Genomic DNA, 21,138 nt, shown 5'->3' with positions numbered 1-21,138 from the left:
CCTCTTCTTCTTCCTCCATGGCCTCTTCCTGTGCTTTGTCCTTGGAACCAGCGGTGCTCCGTAGGCGTTTAAGGGGCTACGCAAGTACGCAGGCCAAAAGATGCCATGCGGTGCTTGAGCTGGTGTGCTTGGGGGACAGGAGCCACACTGGGGCAGAGGTTCTGTCAGCTCTGCAGGGGCAGGTTCAGAGGTGGTTGATGCCACGCCAACTTAAGGCAGGAATGGTGGTTTGCGAAAATGGCACCAACCTCCTCTCCGCCCTCCACAGGGACAACTGACCCATGTGCCCTGTTTGGCTCATGTCCTTAACTTGGTGGTGCAGCGGTTATTGGGCAGGTACCCAGGCTTACAGGATGTCCTGAGGCAGGCCAGGAAAGTCTGTGTGCATTTCCGCCGGTTATATAATGCCAGTGCTTGGCTGGCAGACCTCCAAAAGGAATTTAACCTGCCCAAGAACCGCCTAATCTGTGACATGCCCACCAGGTGGAACTCAACGTTGGCCATGCTGCAGCGGCTGCACACGCAGCAGAGGGCCATCAATGAGTACCTGTGCGACTATGGCACCAGGACAGGGGAGCTTGTTTTTTTCTTCCCCATGCCAGTGGGCCATGATCAGGGATGCATGCACTGTCCTGTCACCATTTGAGGAGGCCACAAGGATGGTGAGCAGTGACAGTGCATGCATCAGTGACACTGTCCCCCTTGTCCACCTGTTGGAGCACACGCTGCGTGGAATAATGGACAGGGCACTTGAGGCAGAACAGAGGCAGGAAGGAGGAGTTCCTTAGCTCTCAAGGCCCCCTTTATCCAGACAGTGTTCCTGCATGCCCGCCGATCACACAGGAAGAGGAGGAGGAGGAGGATTGTGTCAGTATGGAGGTGGAGCCTGGCACTCAGCATCAGCAGCAGTCTTTAAGGGATCACTCCCAAGAAACACATGGACTTGTACGTGGCTGGGAGGGGGTGGCTGCGGACCATGTCGTCCTTAGTGACCCAGAGGACTCCGGACCGAATGCCTTAGCAAACCTATGCTGCATGGCCTTCCTGATCCTGCAAAGCCTGCGTAAGGATCCTCGTATTTGTGGTATCAAGGAGAATGACCAATACTGGCTGGCAACCCTCCTTGATCCACGTTACAAGGGTAAGGTTGCGGACCTTATCTTGCCGTCGCAGAGGGAGCAAAGGATGAAACATCTTCGGGAGGCCTTGCAGAAAGTTCTGTGCAACGCATTCCCAGAGACTGGGAGGTTACAAACTTCTGTTTCTGGACAACGTGTTGCTGAGGCTTCGGTCAGTCAAAGAAGGAGCGGTGGAGAAGGTGGCCGTCTGACAGATGCGTTCAGACAATATTTTAGTCCGCAGCCCCAAGGTATGATCGGTTCCAGCAACCATCGCCAGCGTCTGTTTTACATGGTGCAGGAATACCTAGGGGCAAGATCTGACTTGGACACCTTTCCCACTTAAAATCCTCTGGGTTACTGGGTCTTGAGGATGGATCACTGGCCAGAGCTTGCACAGTATGCAATTGAGCTACTGGCCTGTCCTGCATCCAGGGTTCTTTCGGAACGTACATTCACTGCTGCTGGAGGCTTTGTAACCGATCACAGGGTGCTTCTGTCCACTGATTCGGTCAATCGACTGACCTTCATAAAAATGAATCAGTCTTGGATCACCACCAGCTACCAAGCACCTGATGCTGATGTAACCGAATAATTTTTTTGGAAATCTCAGATCCCTTCAAAGACTGCCTATGCTGATGTAGAGTGACTATCCTGTTATGCTGAGAAATTATCCTCTTCCTCCTCAATGATCATGCTGATAGCTTGTAAGAACATTTTTGGTTCTGGGCGCCACCACCAGTGCCTAAGGCCCAATTTGTCAGCCCCTGTTTAACAGGGGCGTGTAATTACAATTTTTGATGCAATACTTTGCAGCAGGGCTCGTTCCTGCACTCCAACTAGAGTATCTGTGAAGGGTTGCAGTGTTTTGGCACCAGCACCAGTGCCTAAGGCCCAATTTTTCAGTCCCTGTTTAATAGGGGCGTGTAATTACAATTTTTGATGCAATACTTTGCAGCAGGGCTCGTTCCTACGCTCCAACTAGAGTATCTGTGAGGGGTTGCAGTGTTGTGGCAACAGCACCAGTGCCTAAGGCCCAATTTTTAAGCCCCTGTTTAACAGGGGCGTGTAATTACAATTTTTGATGCAATAATTTGCAGCAGGGCTCGTTCCTGCGTTCCAATAGAGTATCTGTGAGGAGTTGCAGTGTTGTGGCAACAGCACCAGTGCCTAAGGTCCAATTTTTCAGCCCCTGTTTAACAGGGGCGTGTAATTACAATTTTTGATCTAATATTTCACAGCAGGGCCCGTTTCTGCGCCCACCAAGAGTAACTGTGAGGAATTACAGTGTTGTGTCACCAGCACCACCACCACCATCACCAAAGGCCCAATTTTTCTGACCCTGTTCAACAGGGGCATGTAATTACAATTCTTGATCTAATATTTCACAGCAGGGCCCTGTGAGGGCTTACAGTGTTGTGGCCACAACAACACCTAAGGCCCAAATTTCTGCTGAGTATATAGGGCAGGCCCCTACTTTCAAACATCTAACTTACAAACGACACCTACTTGCAAACGGAAGGAGACAACAGGAAGTGAGATGAAATCTACCCCATAGGAAGGGAAATTCTCTCCTGTAAGAGTTAATATGGGAAAAGCTTTTCTCCTTTCCACTGATGCTTTATCACCAATCCTTGTTTCACTAAAAAATTTTCAAAAATCATTTGTCATTGGGACAAAAAGTGAGGTGAAATCTTCTGAAGAGGAGCACAGACAGCAAAACAAATGTCACAGGGGTGATAACCCTTCCCTATGTTTTCCAAAAAGCTTAAAAACAGATTTTTTGGCTGGAGCTACACTTTAAAAATGTACCAGTTCAAAATTACAAACAGATTCTACTTAACAACAAACCTACAGTCCCTGTCTTGTTTGCACTGCCTGTATACTGCTGTTCAGAGTATATAGGGCCTGGGGGCCCCACACCTTTCCTTTTTTAATTTGGGTGCGGGGTTCCCCTTAATATCTATACAAGACCCAAAGGGCCTGGTAATGGACTTGGGGGGTACCCATGCCATTTGTCTCACTGATTTTCATCCATATTGCCAGGACCCGACATTACATTAAAGCCGCAAGCAGTTTTAAATGACTTTTTTTCCTTTAAAAATGTCATTTTGTGCAGGGATTGTTCTAAGAACGGGAAACACGCGCCACTTTACAGGCATACTATAGACACCCCCAGGTACGATATTTAAAGGAATATTTCACTTTTTTTTTTTTCTTTTACTTTAAGCATCATTAAAATCACTGCTCCCGAAAAAACTGACATTTTTATAAGTTTTTTTTGCATTGATACATGTCCCCTGGGGCAGGACCCGGGTCCCCAAACCCTTTTTAGGACAATACCATGAAAATTAGCCTTTAAAATGAGCACTTTTGATTTTGAACGTTCGAGACCCATAGATGTCAATGGGGTTCTAACGTTCGTGCGAATTTACGGTCCGTTCATAGGTTCTGGTGCGAACCGAACCGGGGGGGGGGGTTCGGCTCATCCCTAGCCAAGAGCAGGGAAGAGAAGGTTTACCCTCCCAGCTCTGTTAACTTTATCTTTCTTCCTATAGGTTTTAAAGTTTAATCTGTTGTAACTAAGTATGGACCCTTAGGATACTCTAAGTGTAAAATGGTATTCATATTTATAGGTATGATTTATTTCCTACATAATCCCTCAATTATAAGATGCCTCCAGGAACGGTTCACGGCGGAGCCCTTTCGCTCCATCGTGGTGTACTGTGTCCTAGGTGTGCCAGGTGTTACACACTGCCCCCAAAGAAGATCTCTCTCCTCTCCCTCCCCTTCTCTTTGAGCACTAGCCATTGAGCCTATGGCGGTGCTCTTCCGGTCCTCATCTGAGGTCAGAGGGATTACTAGGGGCCCACTTCAGGAAAAAGTGTCTTTATACGCCGATGATACACTCTTGTATCTTAGAGACGATGGGACTTCATTGCAGGCAGCCCTATCAGTTATAGATAAGTTTGGCCATTTTTCAGGTATATTTGTAAACTGTGAGAAGTCGGTTATATTCTCTCTACATGATGGGGCTGGCCCCTTGCAAGCGGGAAGGCAGCTGCGGAGGGTCTCCCAGTTCCGATATTTGGGAGTAAAGACACATCGGGATCTAAAACAGTTTATCCCTCTTAACCTGAGCCCAGTGGTCAATCAGATATCTCAAAGGTGCAGTATGTGGAAATCCCTGCCCCTGACACCGGTAGGAAGGGTTAATTTAATTAAAATGTCGGTTCTGCCCAAGCTCCCCTATCTTTTCCGGCAGACCCCTGTGCCTATACTAAATAGTTTTTTTAGGAAACTGGACGGAATAATTATCTCCTTTGTTTGGAATGGGAGGGCCCCCAGAATAGCCAAAACAACTCGTCAGCTGTATCTTTCACTTGGGGAACTAGCACTACCATGTTTCTTGAAGTACTACTGGGCTGCGGTCCTCATGGCGATTAGGTGGTGGCTGTCCAAGAGCCCGGCCAACCCCGCTTCTTCGTTAGAGGTGGCACTGCTGGGCTCATATGCAGGACTTAGAAACCTGATCCATAGAGGGCCTGGTCTAGTTCTCGGATAACCCTTCCTATGCGTGCGACCCTTAAAGTGTGGGATACGGTGGCCAGACAGGTGGTGGGCTCTGGGGTATGGTCTCCGACGACCCCCTTGTGGGGAAACCCTCGCTTGCCCCACTTCCGCTCCATCCCTGATCCAATTGTGTGGGCCAGGCATGGGGTCATAACCTTGGGTGACATAGTATCTCAGGGACAACTGATCTCCTTTGATGCTCTGAAAAGAAATCGGGACCTACCGAATCATATGTTCTTCAGGTTTCTCCAATTACGTCATGCTTATCGTTCCCAATTCCCCTCTCTCAGCGGTGGAGAGTGAGCTCAGATCCCCTGATGGTGCGAGAACGTTATCCACTTTATATGGTATGCTAGCTATGCTCGACATGTCTAAGATCTCCCAGCTGTTTGAACTCTTGTAAAGGGATATTCCAGAACTAGCGGGTGACGATTGGGAGGAAGGTGTCCAGCAATATCTGCCCCATGTAAATTCAGCAAGGGACAGGTTCATTTAATTGAAATTCCTTCACAGAGCTGAATATACCTTCACGGCAAGAATATACTCTGACCGAACAGCAAACTGCCCTAGATGTAATCTTGATGGCACTGACTTCTTCCATACAGTCTGGTCTTGTCCTGAGGTGATGGAATTCTGGAAAGACATCCTACCTGACATTAACGCTATAGGGAAACTGACAGTCCCATACAGCCCGACCCCTCTCCTCTTGGGTATCTGTGATTTTATGGAGCTTTCCTGGATTAAAAAGTTGTTCATTTTTTATACCACGTTCTACGCTAGGAAAGCAATATTGCTGCAGTGGAACCAGCCCTTACCGCCCACTAGACAGCTTTGGCAATCCCTAGTGAATGCAGCACTCCCGCTATACAAATTAACATATCTGGGCAGAAATTGTCCTAAAAATTTTGGGAAAATCTGGGCAGCATGGGTAGAGGCGAAACATTTGACTATTGAGTAGCTGTTACCAGACAGGCGATTGGTGGTAGCTCCCCCCCCCCATGTGTTTCTGCGTCCTCATGTTTGTGGTGGCTTATGAGACACAAGACACAGGAAAGGTGATCATCTACTTATATAATTGCTGCTAATAGTTGTAATTGCACAGTTATGTGAAAGAGAAATTTTGCTGTATGTCTGTTCGTTTTTTATAATCTGGCAATGTATGTTTGTTTTTGAAACTTTAAATAAACTTTATGTTAAATAAAAGGTACAGATCTCTACTTTATCTTTTCCCAGGCTGCAGATGGGTGCAAAAGCCAGTGACCAGATGCTTCTTCCAGATGACAATCCATATGACCTTGATGCCGCGTACACACGAGCGGAATGTCCGATAGAAAAAGTCCAACAAAGTCTTTTCATCGTATAATCTGCTCATGTGTAGGCCTCATTGGACCTTTTTTTTTCGAAAATTCTGATGGACCTAGAAATAGAACATGTTCTAAATCTTTCCTATCGGGAAAACCGCTCATCTGTGTGCTGTTCCGATGGACCAAAAACGAGGCATGCTCTGAAGCAAGTAAGAGACTAAGCTATTGGCTACTGGCTATTGAACGTCCTTTTTCTAGTCCCGTTGTACGTGCTGTACGTCACCACGTTCTGGACGGTCGGACTTTGGTCAGACTTTAGTTTGACCGTGTGTAAGCAAGACCGCTTGAATGGAATTTCGTCGGAGTTCCGTCGGAGAAACCTTCAGAATTTAGTCCGACGCCAAAACCGGTCATGTGTACAGGGCATGAGGGAAATCCTTGTTCCCTCTGTGGGACTTAGGCTTGGATCTGAGAGCACCCTTTGCTCCAATAGGTTTAATTTCCTTTGAAGTACCTCACAGCAAAATTAGTTCTCCTGACAGCAACTACTTCAGACATAAGGATGTTGAAGATTGCAACACTTTCCTGCAAGGGCTCTTTGTTGTCTTTTTTTTCTTTTCCTTTTTACCAGAGATAGGGATACCACATCTATCTACAAAGTTCAATTTTAAAGTGGTATCTGTTGTGGAAATTTTTATTAATGTGTATTGTCAGATGTCCCCCAGTGTCAGTTTTGCTATAATATGCTCATTTGAGGGTATTCGCACATACAGACGTTGGTGGAAGACCATTGGCTGCGGAAACCTTCCCGTGGACATGGCAGATCTGTTTGCTCTTTTAAGGATGTTTGTTTATGCTTCACCAAGGGACTGGCCACTCCCTGGTGACTGCATCTATAACTCCTAGTGAGCAGATCTGCGTACATGGGAACCATAGCATAACCATACAAAATTATGGCCCACTGAGCCATAATAGAGTATGGCTCGCGTCATTGGTAGCAGTGGGAACGTGCACAAGATCGTGTTCAGAGCCATGTGCTTGCCGCATGGCTCTGCAAACGAACATCTGCACATGTCACTACTGTTTTTCTATTTGAATATATACATGTGTGTGATTGGTTCTTTTGAATGAATACAAGTGTCTGATTGGCTGATTCTGAAGCCAACACCTTCTTTTGTTATCCATGTGTTTAGTATAAATAAAAGCAGTCTGGTTATTTTCTTCAGGATTCTACTGAGCTCAAAGTGATAACAGCATCTGTTTGTGTTACTCGGAGGGATACAAAGCACGCTTTCCCGGCATTATATAAGAGAGCTATATTTGTGCTTTTAAGCACAAAGAAAATAAATGCTTATAGGGAGAAACTTGAAATTTCCCTGACATATCCAGTTTCCAGAAAAACTGGGAAGTAGTCCCTCCAAGTTTTCAAAGAGGCACTGAGTGCAGGAAGACTTCAGTTTTCTTACACGATGTCGAGTTACTAACTTGGTCAAAGAAGGAAAGTGTACAATCTTTTCATTTAGCCATCAGGCCCTCAAGAGTCATCCAATCTTGGGTTACCAAGATGATTAGATTGGCATGCAGGAAGTAGGCCTTTCTGCTCTGAAACAATTGCAAGCCTACTTGACTAGAGGGGGGGCAGCATTTGGGGCAGTTATGCCAGAATTGCTTGGAAGATATACTGTAGGTAAGGACTAGCTTGAAGGTCTGTGCAGCCTTCATTCTACCTTACAAACTAAATATGCGACCAGCAAGTTTGTGTCAGGGCTGGGCTCAGCCCTTCCTTCTCAAAGCTGGCTGCTCAGCTGTCGGCTAATTGCCAGCTCCTATCTCTCCACAGTGACTCACCTGTTGATGATATTCTGCTCACCAGTCCTGCCTACTTAAGCCATCCAGTCCAGATGATCTCTGCCTTCACCTTCGTCACATATCTAGAGATGCTCTCCTGCATTCCTGTTTAAGACTTGCTTGGCTGACATTCCTTCTGGCTCCAGATCCTGTTTGCTGTTCTACTATACTCATCTCTGGCTCCCTGACGTTGTGGCTTGTCTGACTATCCGTTCCGGTTCCTGAACTCTGGCTATGTTTTGACTACGTTTACTCTGTTTACCTTTTTTTTATTATTATTAAACAAGTGTGATTTAACTGTACTTCTGTCTCAGTCTGATGGTTTCTGACAGTAGGTGAAGGCCATGAATTCAGAAGATGCAGTCAATCCACTTGTTGGTAATATTTTTTCCAGATTGGATGAGCAGGATCACCGCATGGATCAGTTTGCCATGGCATTACAAATGCTCCTGGAATCTCCCACTGTGGCTGCTCCGGTACAACCTGTGTTGCAGGCCATCCCTGCTGCTGTTCCAGTCTCTGTGCAGGCACCCGCCTTGAGTATTACCTCTATAAGAGGTATGTCTGGTTTCGCTCCACTTCCCCGGTGATTTGGGGGCAATCCAGTCCAATGCAGAGTATTTTTCAACCAGGTTTAGATATATTTTGAGCTGCTGCCCCAGGCATTTACCACAGACAGAAGCAAAGTAGGTTTCGGGATATCTTTGCTTTCTGAGAAAGCCTGGGCAAACCCTCTATGGGAGATGCAAAAACCTGTTGTCTTGAGTTACCCTGAGGTGGTGACTTCTTTTAAAAGGGTTTTTTTACGTTCCCGCATGCTCCACTTCTGCTGCCAAGTGTCTCATGTCCATCATAGTACGAGAACTGTTGCCGATTATGCCATTGAATTCTGTACTCTGGCAGCAGAGGTTGCTTGGAACAATGAGGCCCTCGTGGCTGCTTTTTCTCATGGTCTCTCGGATACCATCAAGGATGAGATAGCAGCCCGAGATATACCCACTGAGTTGGAGAGGTTGATCACGTTTGCCATCCTCATTGACTCCAGACTCAGAGAAAGACTCCCTTTTAAGGAGCGCTTGCAGAAGCCTCCTGTACATTTGTCTCCGAACTTTGCAGTCCCACCCTTGTCTCCCTCACCTCCCATGCCTCCTGGTACAGAGTCGGTCTGTGAGGATGAACCCATGCACTTGGGCTTCACGGGTCTCTCTGCGGTTGAGAGAACCCTTAGGAGGAGGGAGAGATTGTGCCTTTATTGTGGCCAGACAGGGAATGCCCGAACCTTGAGGTCCTGTCACGGACAGACCTTAGGTGGCGTTGTTTCGTCCCCAGTTATGCAGAAGGATAAGCCCCTGGTTTTGGTTACCCTTTCTTGGGCTGAGTCGTCCGTCGCGATACAGACTCTAATTGACTCTGGGGCTGCAGGCCTGTTCATTGATGTTGCCTTTGTATCGAAGCACTTGATTCCGCTGCAGCTGCGTGACACTCCACTTGCCATTGAGGCTCTTGACGGAAGACCTCTGCAGCCTGCCCATGTGATTCATGAGACTGTTCCATTGTCCATGGCCGTAGGGGCTCTTCAGCATAAGATAATCCAATTCCAAGTTATTTCCTCACCTAAGTTTCCACTGGTTATTGGTTATCCTTGGTTACAGAGGCACAACCTGTCTTTTGATTGGCTCCGTGCTGAGGTTCTCTCCTGGCTGCCACAATCCAGTAAGACATGCTTCCAGAAGGTAGCCAAGGTCCTGTGCACCTCTTCACTCCCTGCCGGAGGAGTACCGCGATTTTAGCGATGTCTTTGACAAAGGTAAAGCTGGCAGTTTGCCTCCACACCGGTCGTATGATTGCGCAATTGACTTTCAACCTGGTGCCATACCTCCTCGTGGCCGAGTTTACCCTTTGTCAGTCTTGGAGGATAAGGCCATGGAAGAGTATGTTGCAGAAGCACTTTCTTGAGGTTTCATCTGCAAATCCTTGTCTCCTGCTGGTGCTGGTTTCTTCTTTGTGAAAAAGAAGAGTGGTGAACTGTGACCTTGTATTGATTATAGGGGTCTCAATCGTTTCACGATTAAGAATGCTTATCTGATTTGGTTGATTACGGAGATATTTCACCGCCTCAAGGGAGCAACGGTTTTCACAAAGCTTGATTTGAGAGGGGCATACAATCTCGTGAGGATTAAGGAGGGCGACGAGTGGAAAACTGCGTTTAATACCAGAACAGGCCATTATGAGTAGCTTGTAATGCCTCTTGGCCTTTGTAACGCCCCGGCAGTTTTCCAGGAATTTATTAACAATGTCCTCCGAGATTTGTTGCAGTTATGTGTGGTGGTTTATCTCGATGATATCCTCATATTTTCCAAGTCCCTGGAGAGCCACCACATAAATGTCTGTCGTGTGCTTCAGAAACTAAGAGAGAACAATTTCTATTGTAAATTGGAGAAGTGCGAATTCCATCATGAACAGGTTAAATTCCTGGGTTATGTCATTTCCACTGCTGGTTTTTCGATGGACCGAGAGAAACTTTCAGCAGTCCTACAGTGGCCCTGACCTGTGGGTTTATGTCCTATGCAGAGTTTTCTTGGCTTTACCAACTATTACCGGAAGTTTATTTGTAACTTCTCTTCTCTGGTCAAGCCAATGACTGATATGACCAGAAAGAACGGTAACCCACAGAGTTGGTCTCCGGAGTCTATTAATGCCTTTGAGAGTATCAAGGCTGCCTTTGTTTCTGCTCCTGTGTTGGCACATCCTGATCCTACGTTACCTTTTATCCTTGAGGTTGATGTTTCTGAGACTAGAGTTGTCACCCTTCTGTCTCAACGTCCTACCTCTGAGAGTGCTATGCATCCTTGTGGCTACTTTTCCAAGAAATTCTCACCTGCGGAGTGCAATTACGAGATTGGTGACAGAGAGCTGTTAGCGATCATTTTAGCCCTGAAAGAATGGTGACATCTCCTCAAAGGTACCACTGTGCCAGTTCTCATTTTTATTGACCATAAGAATCTCACATTCATGTCTGAGGCTAAACACCTCTCTCCCAGAAGGGTGCAATGGGCTCTTTTCTTGTCTGGTTTCAATTACATTGTCTAATTTTTACCCGGTACTAAGAATGTAAGGGCTGGCGCTTTGCCGCGACAATTTTCCTCCACTTTCAAGATGGATTCGGTTCCGGGTTCCTGTGATTCCTCCTGATCGTATTCTGGCTACGGTTCGCACCAGTCTCACTTCTCCTTTGGGTGACAAAATTCCTGCTGCTCAGGTCCATGCTCCTCCTGAGAAACTTTGTGACCGCTGCTTTATCCCAGAGAGTCTCCGTACTGCCGTGCTCCAGACTTACCATTCTCCCAAAGCACCCTCCCCATGTTGAGGGCATGTGGCCTGGTATGGTTAAGGAGGAGGGGGGGGCACTCGCTCGTCCCCTCCCTTTTCTGACCTGACAGATTGCGTGCTCGGATAAGGGTCTGGTATGGACTGGTGGGGGGAACCCACACTTTTTATGGTAAAGAACTTGCATTGAAAGGCTTCCGTGAGAACTCTGGATTTTGCAGGTTCGAGCCCCATTGACTTCCACTATTCCTGCATATGTGATCTGACAGGCATGTTCGAGGGCAAAAGCGATGCTTTCCATTTGCATTAGCTCCCAGTTTCTGAGTTGAAGTCTTAATTGGCCTTAATTGGGCGCTATTTTCCGGGACTGCAGGATCATTTTTCCGGCACTATAATAAATGACCCCCATAGTGTCCATATATGATAAGTGACCATATATTATAGGTGATGTATTAGTTGAATTCCTAAATGGTAAGAAATTTCTGTGAAGGTATCCCATATGTTTATTAGCTGGTCTGTTCGCCAACATTATCTCAGAAGTGTCTAGCTGGGTAAACCTTTCCCCAAAGACTTTCTTGTGAGACCTCATATGAATATAGAATATCTCAGCTGGGAAAAACAATTATGGTTGCTGTGTTTCCAAAGTTGTATTACTGATTCGAGGCTTCTCAAATAAATTCTGTTTAGAAACCATGTAATGTAGTTGTCCTAGGCTTTTATATACCCAGTTTTGCAAACAACCTGTTTAGAGATCTCTAACAGGGTGATAAAAGATGCAGGATGCATCTGTTTGAAAAACTTATGTGAGTGTCCTGAGGTTAACCTTTGTTTCGAGGCTTATTCAACCTTAAACCTCCATCTGAAATTCATGAAATATCTTTATTTCTTCATCATAGTTCTGACAAAAATTTAAAAAACAATATCCCCTGATGTAGATCCATTGTCAATCACACTGTGAGTGTCCTGAGGTTAACCTTTGTTTCGAGGCTTATTCAACCTTAAACCTCCATCTGAAATTCATGAAATATCTTTATTTCTTCATCATAGTTCTGACAAAAATAAAAAAAACAATGTCCCCCGATGTAGATCCATTGTCAATCACGCCGCCCGCCACCACTGCCAAACCCGAAAAAATAATAAAAAAAGCTCTGCCTACAACGAAGGCTAACTGCTGACTAAATAAGTAATGGGACATCACCGACCCAGCATGAATTGATTCCCATACTCATTCACATGGGGGGGGCGGGATCTGGGGGCCCCCCTTGTTAAAAGGGGCTTCCAGATTTCAATAAGCCCCCCAAAGTACCCCCCCATGTTGAGGGCATGTGGTCTGGTATGGTTCAGGAGGGGGGCACTCGCTCATCCCCCCCCCTTTCCAGGCCTAGGTCTAGTATGGATTTCGGGTGGAGGGGCACACCATTTTTTTCTTTTATTTTGGCAGGGGGTTCCCATTAAAATCCATACAAGACTCAAAGGGCCTGGTATGGATTGGGGGGGGGGACCCACACACCTTTTTTTATTAACATTTTTGTTTTGTCAGCAATGGTATTGTATTGCCGGCAATCTAAATTTATTTTTTTTTCTTTATATATGTCAGTTTTGCTGTAGTAGGTTCTATACACAGTACAGATGTGACACTTTACAGGCAGACTAAAGGGACCCCCCAGGCATATTTAAAGACGTTTTTCATTTTTATTGTTTTACTTTAATCATCTTTAAAATTGCTGCTCCTTTAAAAACACTTTTTAAAAAAAAAAAAGTTTGCATTGATACATGTCCCCCAGGGCAGTACCCAGACCTCCATACCCTTTTTATGGCCAATAACTTGCATATAAGTCTTCAAAATGGGGACTTCTGATTTTTTAAGTTTGTATCCCATAGATTTTAATATGGTCTATGGCTCAGGTCTGAATTTTTTCCATGTTTGAAAGTTCAGGTGCAAACCAAACCTGGGGATGTTCGGCCCATCACCACCTCTTATTAAAAACTTTGCACTGTTTACCTTCCACGGAGGTGTCATTTTGGAAGTATTTGCACTGTCCTGGGCCTCAAGAATTGAAACAGGCGGTCAGAACATCAGGACTGATAAGTTTTCAAATATATATACCATAGTTTGTAAACGCTATAACTTTCACACAGACTAAATAATATACACCTATCTGTTATTTATCTTCATTGTTTTTTTTTACCAAAGAAATGTAGCAGAATACATTCTTGCAAGAAACGCAACTTAAAGCTGAGTTCCACCCAAAAGTGGAACGCCCGCTCATCTGATTCCTCCCCCCCTCCAGTGTCACAATCTACTACAGGTATTTGCACCCACTTCCTAGAATAGACTCCTGCAGGAGTCACGCCTCTTCTCACACCCCCTGCTGTCTCCTGGGAAACACACAGGTCCCAGGAGATAGGGGGGACCACTTAGGACGCGCAGCGCGACTTGCGCATGCGCAGTAGGGAACCGGGAAGTGAAGCCGCAACGCTTCACTTCCTGATTCCCTCACAGAGAATGGCGGAGGCAGCAGCAGAGAGCCGAGCGATTGATCGGCTTCGGCTGCTGACATCGCTGGACTCCAGGACAGGTAAGTGTCCATTTATTAAAAGTCAGCAGCTGCAGTATTTGTAGCTGCTGGCTTTTAATATTTTTTTTTAGGTGGACTCCCTCTTTAATAACATAATTTTTTGTTGTTAGCTGACAACAGTGCCTTTTTGCATTTAAAATCTAAAGTAAGCTACAGAATCCCTCTCCATCGTCTCATCTCCATAGCATAGAGAGTAGTTTTTCTGTAGTTCATTATAAGAACTATTTAGACTTCTTGAGATAACACAGGCAGAATGTAGAGGACAGCTCTGAATTCCTGACAAGACCAACAGGCAATTTTTAACTTATTGAACAGATATAACAAACCACTTTCAATGGTATATGTAACAGAGCAAAAGGGAACAAATAAGTTTAAAAAATTGTTTAGGCTTTACATACACATTAAGCAATAGTGTCCCTAGTTTACCTTGTGTCTTCTAGATGCAGCCAGGCTGTAGCCAGCCTAATGATATGTTTTATTTTCATGGGTGCTTAAAAAGATCCTAAACTCAGGTTATTGATTGCTTCTGCCAGCTACTGTTAGTATTCTCCAGTAGAGAAGAATTAAAGCATTTGTTAACCCGAAAAAAAAAAAATAGATTTTCTGGTACCTTAAAGCAGATTGCACTGCGCTGTGTAATCTGCCCCCTCTAAACTGTAAAAAAAAAAAAAAAAAAAAAACCCTGAATCTGGCACTTCCTGTATCCCCTCTCTAAATAGACCACGAAAATCAGGGCAGCTCCGCCCTGATCACCGTGGTCTAATTGCGGGCGTCCGCCATATGCTGCTGTCCCCTCTGCTTTCATGTCTCCCCCTCACCCCCCTCCTTCCTGAACCCTTAATAAACTGAGTTATGAATATGTATCCTTCAGGCCTCATTAATAGTAAACATCAGCAGCACATTTTTGGTTATGGAATTGAATTTTTTTTTAATTTTACTACTAACTACAGTATCTTGGCAGCACTCCAATTCTCTATTATTTTATTCAAATCATGATTTTTTTTTAGGTAGTTTTAGTAGGGACAGATATCCTTTCATCAAGCATTGCCAGATCTGCTTTGATTAGCAGATAGAAATTGACCAGCAGTTCTCTGACACTGTTCCTGTTCCTGCTAGTGCAAACTATCCTGCCACTGGTCAATTTTTATGCAGCTGTATCATTTGAGGGCTGACACGCTTAAATCTTGCAGAAAAACACATGCCTATGTCTTGTGTCTCTGCATTTGGGCTTATCCTTGCTGATTGACACTTTCCTTCCTTTGACCATCTTTTACACACATGTATCTAGGAGTTTGATAAGAAATTGGAAGGTAACAGGATAGCTTGAATTGGCAAGAACACGACCAATATACTAAACACAGGGCAAAAGCAAGCAGCAGCCCTCAGATGAAACATCTGTGTAAAAAGCGCTATAAAAAAAAAAAAAAAACACTAATCCCCCAAATTAAATGAAAACTCCCAAAATCTACCTATAAAAACAAAACTACACTAGTTTTTTCTAAGGAAAAAAAACGTGATTTGCTATGGAAGGGATATCAGCAAAAAGTGACTGATGTCCTCAAATCCATCACAAACCAAAATTAGATAAAGATGAAATTAGATTAAAGATACAAATCCCCTGAATATAAGAACACACATATAAGAGAGAAAAAAAGTCATCATAGCTGCAATTGTCCCTTTTTCCCTGACACTTTTCTTGTGAAAAATATCTACTTCCACCTAGAATATCTCTTAAAAGACGAAGCAGAAGAGCCTATACAAGTAAGTGTTGTAATTATATGCATTCTTTCATTATAGAAGTGTCTATAGCTAAAGAAAATGTGAATGAAGAATATGGAGCACCAACCATATTTATCGGTGATCTCGTTCTCCGGACAGGGCACACAGTAATGGCAGCAGGGTTGTCTTCCTTCCTGCAACAGTTTTTGGTATCCAGGAAGACAGCTCTCAGAGCACAGAAAATGTGGAGTCTAAAGGGAAATTCAACTTTACAAATTAACTTAACTTAATTTATCACGTTGCCATCTTGTAAAAATGGTGAATATGCAAGGTTAGTTTGGTTATTTGGTGCTTCTTTAAAGTGATCTTAAAGGTTCAGTATTTTTTTTAATAACAATCATGTCATACTTACCTGCTCTGTGCAATGATTTTGCACAGAGCAGCCCCGATCCTCTTCTTCTCGGGTCCCCTGCCAGCACTCCTGGCTCTTCCACCTTGACCAGTGCCCCCAACAGCAATTCACTTGCTATGGGGGCACTGCTGCATGCTCGCTCCCGAGCCCTGCTCTATGTGTCTATAAGACACATAGATCTGTGGCTCTGCCCACCCCCCTTTCTCTCCTCGTGGTTGACAACAATGGGAGCCCATGGCTTCAGCCATGGGCGTAGCATAAGGGGTTGCAGGGGTCACAATCACAACCCAGCCCCTAGCTCCAGGGGCCCCTGCAGCCTCCCTGTCATATTATCATATCCTCCAAAAAATCCAGCTCCGATCTGCCCTAGGGCCCCACAGCCACGCTCAAGTACTGGGCTTCTACTTTGCCTTCCACAGTCCACACCCCTCTGTTCCCATTGGCTGGGGAGAAGCTGTGAGTCATGTCCTGAATGGAGAGGAGCAGGAGGTGAAGCCCAGGATGGGGAAGTGTCTGTACTGTGTGCTGGCAACATGGAATGGCAACCAAGCTCAGCGAGGCAAGAGGAGGAGAGCGCCGTCCTGTAGCCACGATGGGACCAATGTCACTGGTGAGGTATGACACTGCACAGTGTCTCCTAGTCACCAGCTGGGATTCTCTATACCCCCCACCTGGGGATGTCTACTTACCCCACTTCCCTGACAACTGTTTCCATATCGAAGGTATGGCCTTTTTACCATAATTCTTCCATGAACACCACTTCTGGCTAGACTCCTCCGGACAGTAGGTGGGTGTATCTGGATCCCACTGGTTTCTGCTTGTTCTGTGCTGATGGCACTGCTGAACATTTTCCGATGTTGAAGGGATGTAATCATGATGTGTCTTTCATCTGCTGCATTAAGTTTCTTTGGCCAACCACTACATCTACGATCTTCAACATCTCCAGTTTCTTTGTGCTTCTTCAAAAGAGCTTGAACAGCACATCTTGAAACCTCAGTCTACTTTGAAATTATTGCATGGAAGAGACCTTGCTGACACTGTATATCTACCTTGTGTCTTGTTGCTGTGCTCAGTCTTGCCATAGTGTATAACCTGTGACATGAAACTGTCCTCTACAACCTTACCTTAGTAGCAGAGTTTGGCTGTTCCTTAACCAGTTTTAAGCCTCCTACACGGTTCTTTCTGTTTCCTGTGTACAACATTGATGATCATTAACAACTGCTTGATATGATTGGTTAATCATACCCCTGACTCTAATCCTACGAAATCCCTGACTTTGTGCACGTGTACGAAGTGTGCAAGTGGTTGTGAAAGTGAATTGTTGCTGATTTGAAGTTGAAGGATAGTTATACTAAATATTGATTTGGTTTAGATTTTTCTTCTGTTCGCTCACTTGGGATTTTGTAAATTGTTAAAAATAAATTTATAAAATTAAAAAATATTATATTTGCCTTCTTACTGTACAGCATTTCTTCACACCTGCCTAAAACTTTTGCACAGTACTGTGCACTTGACTAGGCACAAGGTCTTGCCAAATTGAACCTCTGGCTGTGTAGTAGTCATTGATTTAGTGGTGGTATTAATACCCTTTTCTTAATGTGACAGTTTCTTACTCAGAGCTTGGTTGTTAGGATACTGGTGGGCAGCTGTGTTCTAACAACATATAACACTTCCCCATTCAATTGCCAACTAGGGGATTCCCTGACTGACTATTGACTGTAAAATAAGGGACTGGTTATACTGGCTGAGGTCATTGACCAAAATGGACATGGCCCCACTGTATTCAGCAGCTAGACAGAGAGCAGTAAGCTGCAATGATAGTCCATTGGGAGAAAATCATTGGTATGGATCATCATTTTTGAGTCAACTGGATCAGTGTTCATCGTGATAGATGATTGGATTAGTATTGGACTTTTTGCAGATGGTTCGATGTGAGAGATGAAAAAAAAAGGAACAAGAGAGGATGGAAAACAGAGAGAGAAAAGAGGAGTTAGAGTCTGGAGTAGAGTGTCAGGACTGGGCTCAGCCCTTCCTTCTCTAAACTGGCTGCTCAGCTGTCGGCTAATTGCCAGCTCCTATCTTTCCACAGTGACTCACCTGTTGATGATATCCTGCTTGCCAGTCCTGCCTACTTAAGCCATCCAGTCCAGATGATCTCTGCCTTTGCCTTGGTGACATCTCTAGAGACGCTCTCCTGTGTTCCTGTTAAAGACTTGCTTGGCTGACATTCCTTCTGGTTCCAGATCCTGCTTTCTGTTCTATTATACTGTTCTCTGGCTCCTTGACGTTTTGGCTTGACTGACTATCCATTCCGGTTCCTGAACTCTGGCTATGTTTTGACTACGTTTACTCTGTTTACCTTTCTTTATTATTATTAAACAAGTGTGATTTGACTGTACTTCTGTCTCAGTCTGATTCCTGGTTTCTGACATAGAGTGAGCAGAATCTCAGTGAGTTATCACTTCTGATAGTATCCTGCTATTCTTAAGGTGCTTTTTTGTTTCTTTTTTTTGTTATCCACATTTAACCTATCTAGCAGAAGCACTTCTATTGCAACAAAAGAGATTTACTTTTCTGTTCCTCCTGGTGCATTCTTCATAATGAGAAAAGGAAATAAATGTTCAACTTAGTTAATGCAAATTTATATCCTGTATATATACCATGGTGAGCCTCTTAGCCCCCTACCCTACTGGATGTGGCATGTTTTATTTATCATGTTTACTATCTGGTTCATTTTAAGTTGTTGCTTTTTGCATCCTATCATTTTAAACGTTTTCAGTGTGATTCATGATCTAGATCGGGATTTTTCAACCAGGGTGCTGCAAAGAGATCTCATGGGTGCCTTGGCCACATTCTGGTCTGAGCGCTACTTTGTGTTAACTCCCGTGCACTGTGACTCTGCAAGGAGAGCGAGAGCAAAGCCCGCGCAGCTCTCTCCTCCTCCCCCTCCCTGGGGCTATGTGAACTGTGTGAACAGCTTTGTGAACTATTGCTGACAAAGTAGAAAGCTGTACTGGCCGTTCTCCCACGTCCTACCAACTGATAACATCATTGGTTGTTAAGGACATGTCAGGTGGCACTACAGCTTTCTGCTTTGCCGGCAATAGTTCACATAGCTATTCATATACTGTAGCTGAAGGAGAAGGAGGAGAGAGCCATGTGGGTTGTGCTCTCTCTCCTTGCAGAGTCGCATAACAAGGGAGTTAACACAAAGTAGCACTCTTATCCTAATGTGCAGGATTTGACTACTGCCCCATCTCGTCCCCACACTGCTCCTGTACAGACAGCAGAAATTGCAGGTGAGGGTAGAGGGAGGAGGAAGAGGAGGTGGGGAAAGAAGAGAGCACAAGCCACATTTGTGCTAGGAGGGGGATTTGGGGGGTTGTGCTAAGAGGGGGGGTTTGGGGTGGGGGTTTGTGCTAGAAGAAGGTATTTGGGGGGGAGGTTGTGATAAGAGGGGGGATTTGGAGGGTTTGTGCTAGGAGGGGGGATTTGGGGGGTTTGTGTTAGGAGGGGGGATTGTGTGCTGGGGGGATTTGTCCTGGAAGGGGGGAATTTGGAGGGAGAAGAGTTACAGTCTAAGATCACTGAACTGTGCCACACAGACTACATTTGAGGGCTTTTTCACACCGGGTACAGTGAGGTAACGTGCAAAATCGCATGTTTTCCTGTACCACACAAAAATGTGCTGCCTTTTGCAGTTTTACATGGGTGTCAATATTTTTTAATGACATCCCCATGCATCTAGCAAATGCCTGTATGTTTGTACTCATTAAAAAATGTGACATGCATGAACACGCAAAAAAGTGAGTGCTCGGACACACCTCCTGGTGTGAACGAAGCCTCAGACTGAAGATATTTGCCAGCACACCATGGAACGACGTGGATAGCGTCCAAAAGTGTAATTTATTATATGATCACAACACAAGGAGAGTGTGACGTTTCGGAGTCACGCAGGACCCCTTTGTCAGGCATGTGAGGACGAAGGAGTCCTCACATGCCTGACGAAGGGGTCCTGCGTGACTCCAAAACGTTGCACTCTCCTTGTGTTGTAATCATGCAATAAATTACACATTTGGACGCTATCCACGTCGTTCCATGGTGTGCTGGCAAATATCTTCATTTTGACTTGAACCAGTATGCAGCTGGTTGTTGCTGCAGTACCAATATTCATGAGCTCATCCAGGAATGTGTGCGATGGGACTAAGAAATATTACAAGGCCTCAGACTGGCGTGCCTCGGGATTGTGCACAGTTCTAAAGGGTGCCTTGACTGAATAAGGTTAAAAAGCACTGTTTTAGATACCTTGGAGAACCTGGGATGCCACTGAATCATTTTCCTATTAATTTTTAATTTAAATTCTTCTGCATCATAGTGGAAATATCCAACTTTAACCATTGAGAAAGATTTATTAGGTGTAAAGATGATGTTTATTAGGTCAAACCTGGGTGAAACTTTTCCTTCATTGAACTGTATCTCCTCTCCTCCTTTGGTTATAATATGCACTCTCCTTAGATACCTGATAATCTAAAGGGAAAAATGATTAAACAATAAATGCTGTATATGTAAATGAACAGTTTTTAAAGATACCCGATCACCATTTTTAAAGAATATGTCAGTGTGAAAAGATTGTGCATACTTACAGTGCCTTGAAAAAGTATTCATACCCCTTGAAATGATAGACCAACACAAAGTAGCACATAATTGTGACATAGAAGGAAAATGATAAATGGTTTTCAAAAGTTTTTACAAATAAATATGTCAAAAGTGTGGTGTGCATTTGTATTCAACCCCCCTGTAGAACTACCTTTTGTTGCAATTACAGCTTCAAGTATTTTTGGGAATGTCTCTACCAGCTTTGCACATTTAGAGAGTGACATTTTTGCCCATTTTTCTTTGCAAAATAGCTCAAGCTCTGTCAGATTGGATAGAAAGCATCTGTGAACAGCAATTTTCAAGTCTTGCCACAGATTCTCAATTGGATTTAGGTCTGGACTTTGACTGGGCCATTCTAACACATGAATATGCTTCTAAACCATTCCATTGTAGCTCTGGCTGTATGTTTAGGGTCGTTGTCCTGCTGAAAGGTGAACTTCCACCCCAGTCTGAAGTCTTTGGCAGGCTCTAATGCCACGTACACACGACCAGACTTTCTGGCAGACTAGGCCCGACGGTCTTCCTGACAGACTTTCCGAACGAACGGACTTGCCTACACACAACCGGACTTTCTGGTAGACTAGGTCCGCCGGTCTTCCCAA

General features: G+C 44.7%; 1 protein-coding gene across 1 annotated transcript in view; it reads right to left on the bottom strand.

Annotated features, from left to right (window-relative positions):
* Positions 1–21,138, bottom strand: part of LOC141141134 (vomeronasal type-2 receptor 26-like) — a 54,190-nt gene that overhangs the window by 15,681 nt on the left and 17,371 nt on the right. The window contains exons 3-5 of the mRNA XM_073628839.1: positions 20,186–20,407; positions 16,570–16,839; positions 15,596–15,719 (exon numbers count right to left, since the gene is read on the bottom strand). Coding sequence (XP_073484940.1) covers positions 15,596–15,719; positions 16,570–16,839; positions 20,186–20,407 — 616 coding nt within the window. The remainder of the gene's footprint in view (positions 1–15,595; positions 15,720–16,569; positions 16,840–20,185; positions 20,408–21,138) is intronic.

This window comes from Aquarana catesbeiana, linkage group LG04, assembly GCF_042186555.1.
Source record: "Aquarana catesbeiana isolate 2022-GZ linkage group LG04, ASM4218655v1, whole genome shotgun sequence".
Lineage (NCBI taxonomy): Eukaryota > Metazoa > Chordata > Amphibia > Anura > Ranidae > Aquarana > Aquarana catesbeiana.
This window is presented reverse-complemented; position numbering and strand designations above follow the sequence as displayed.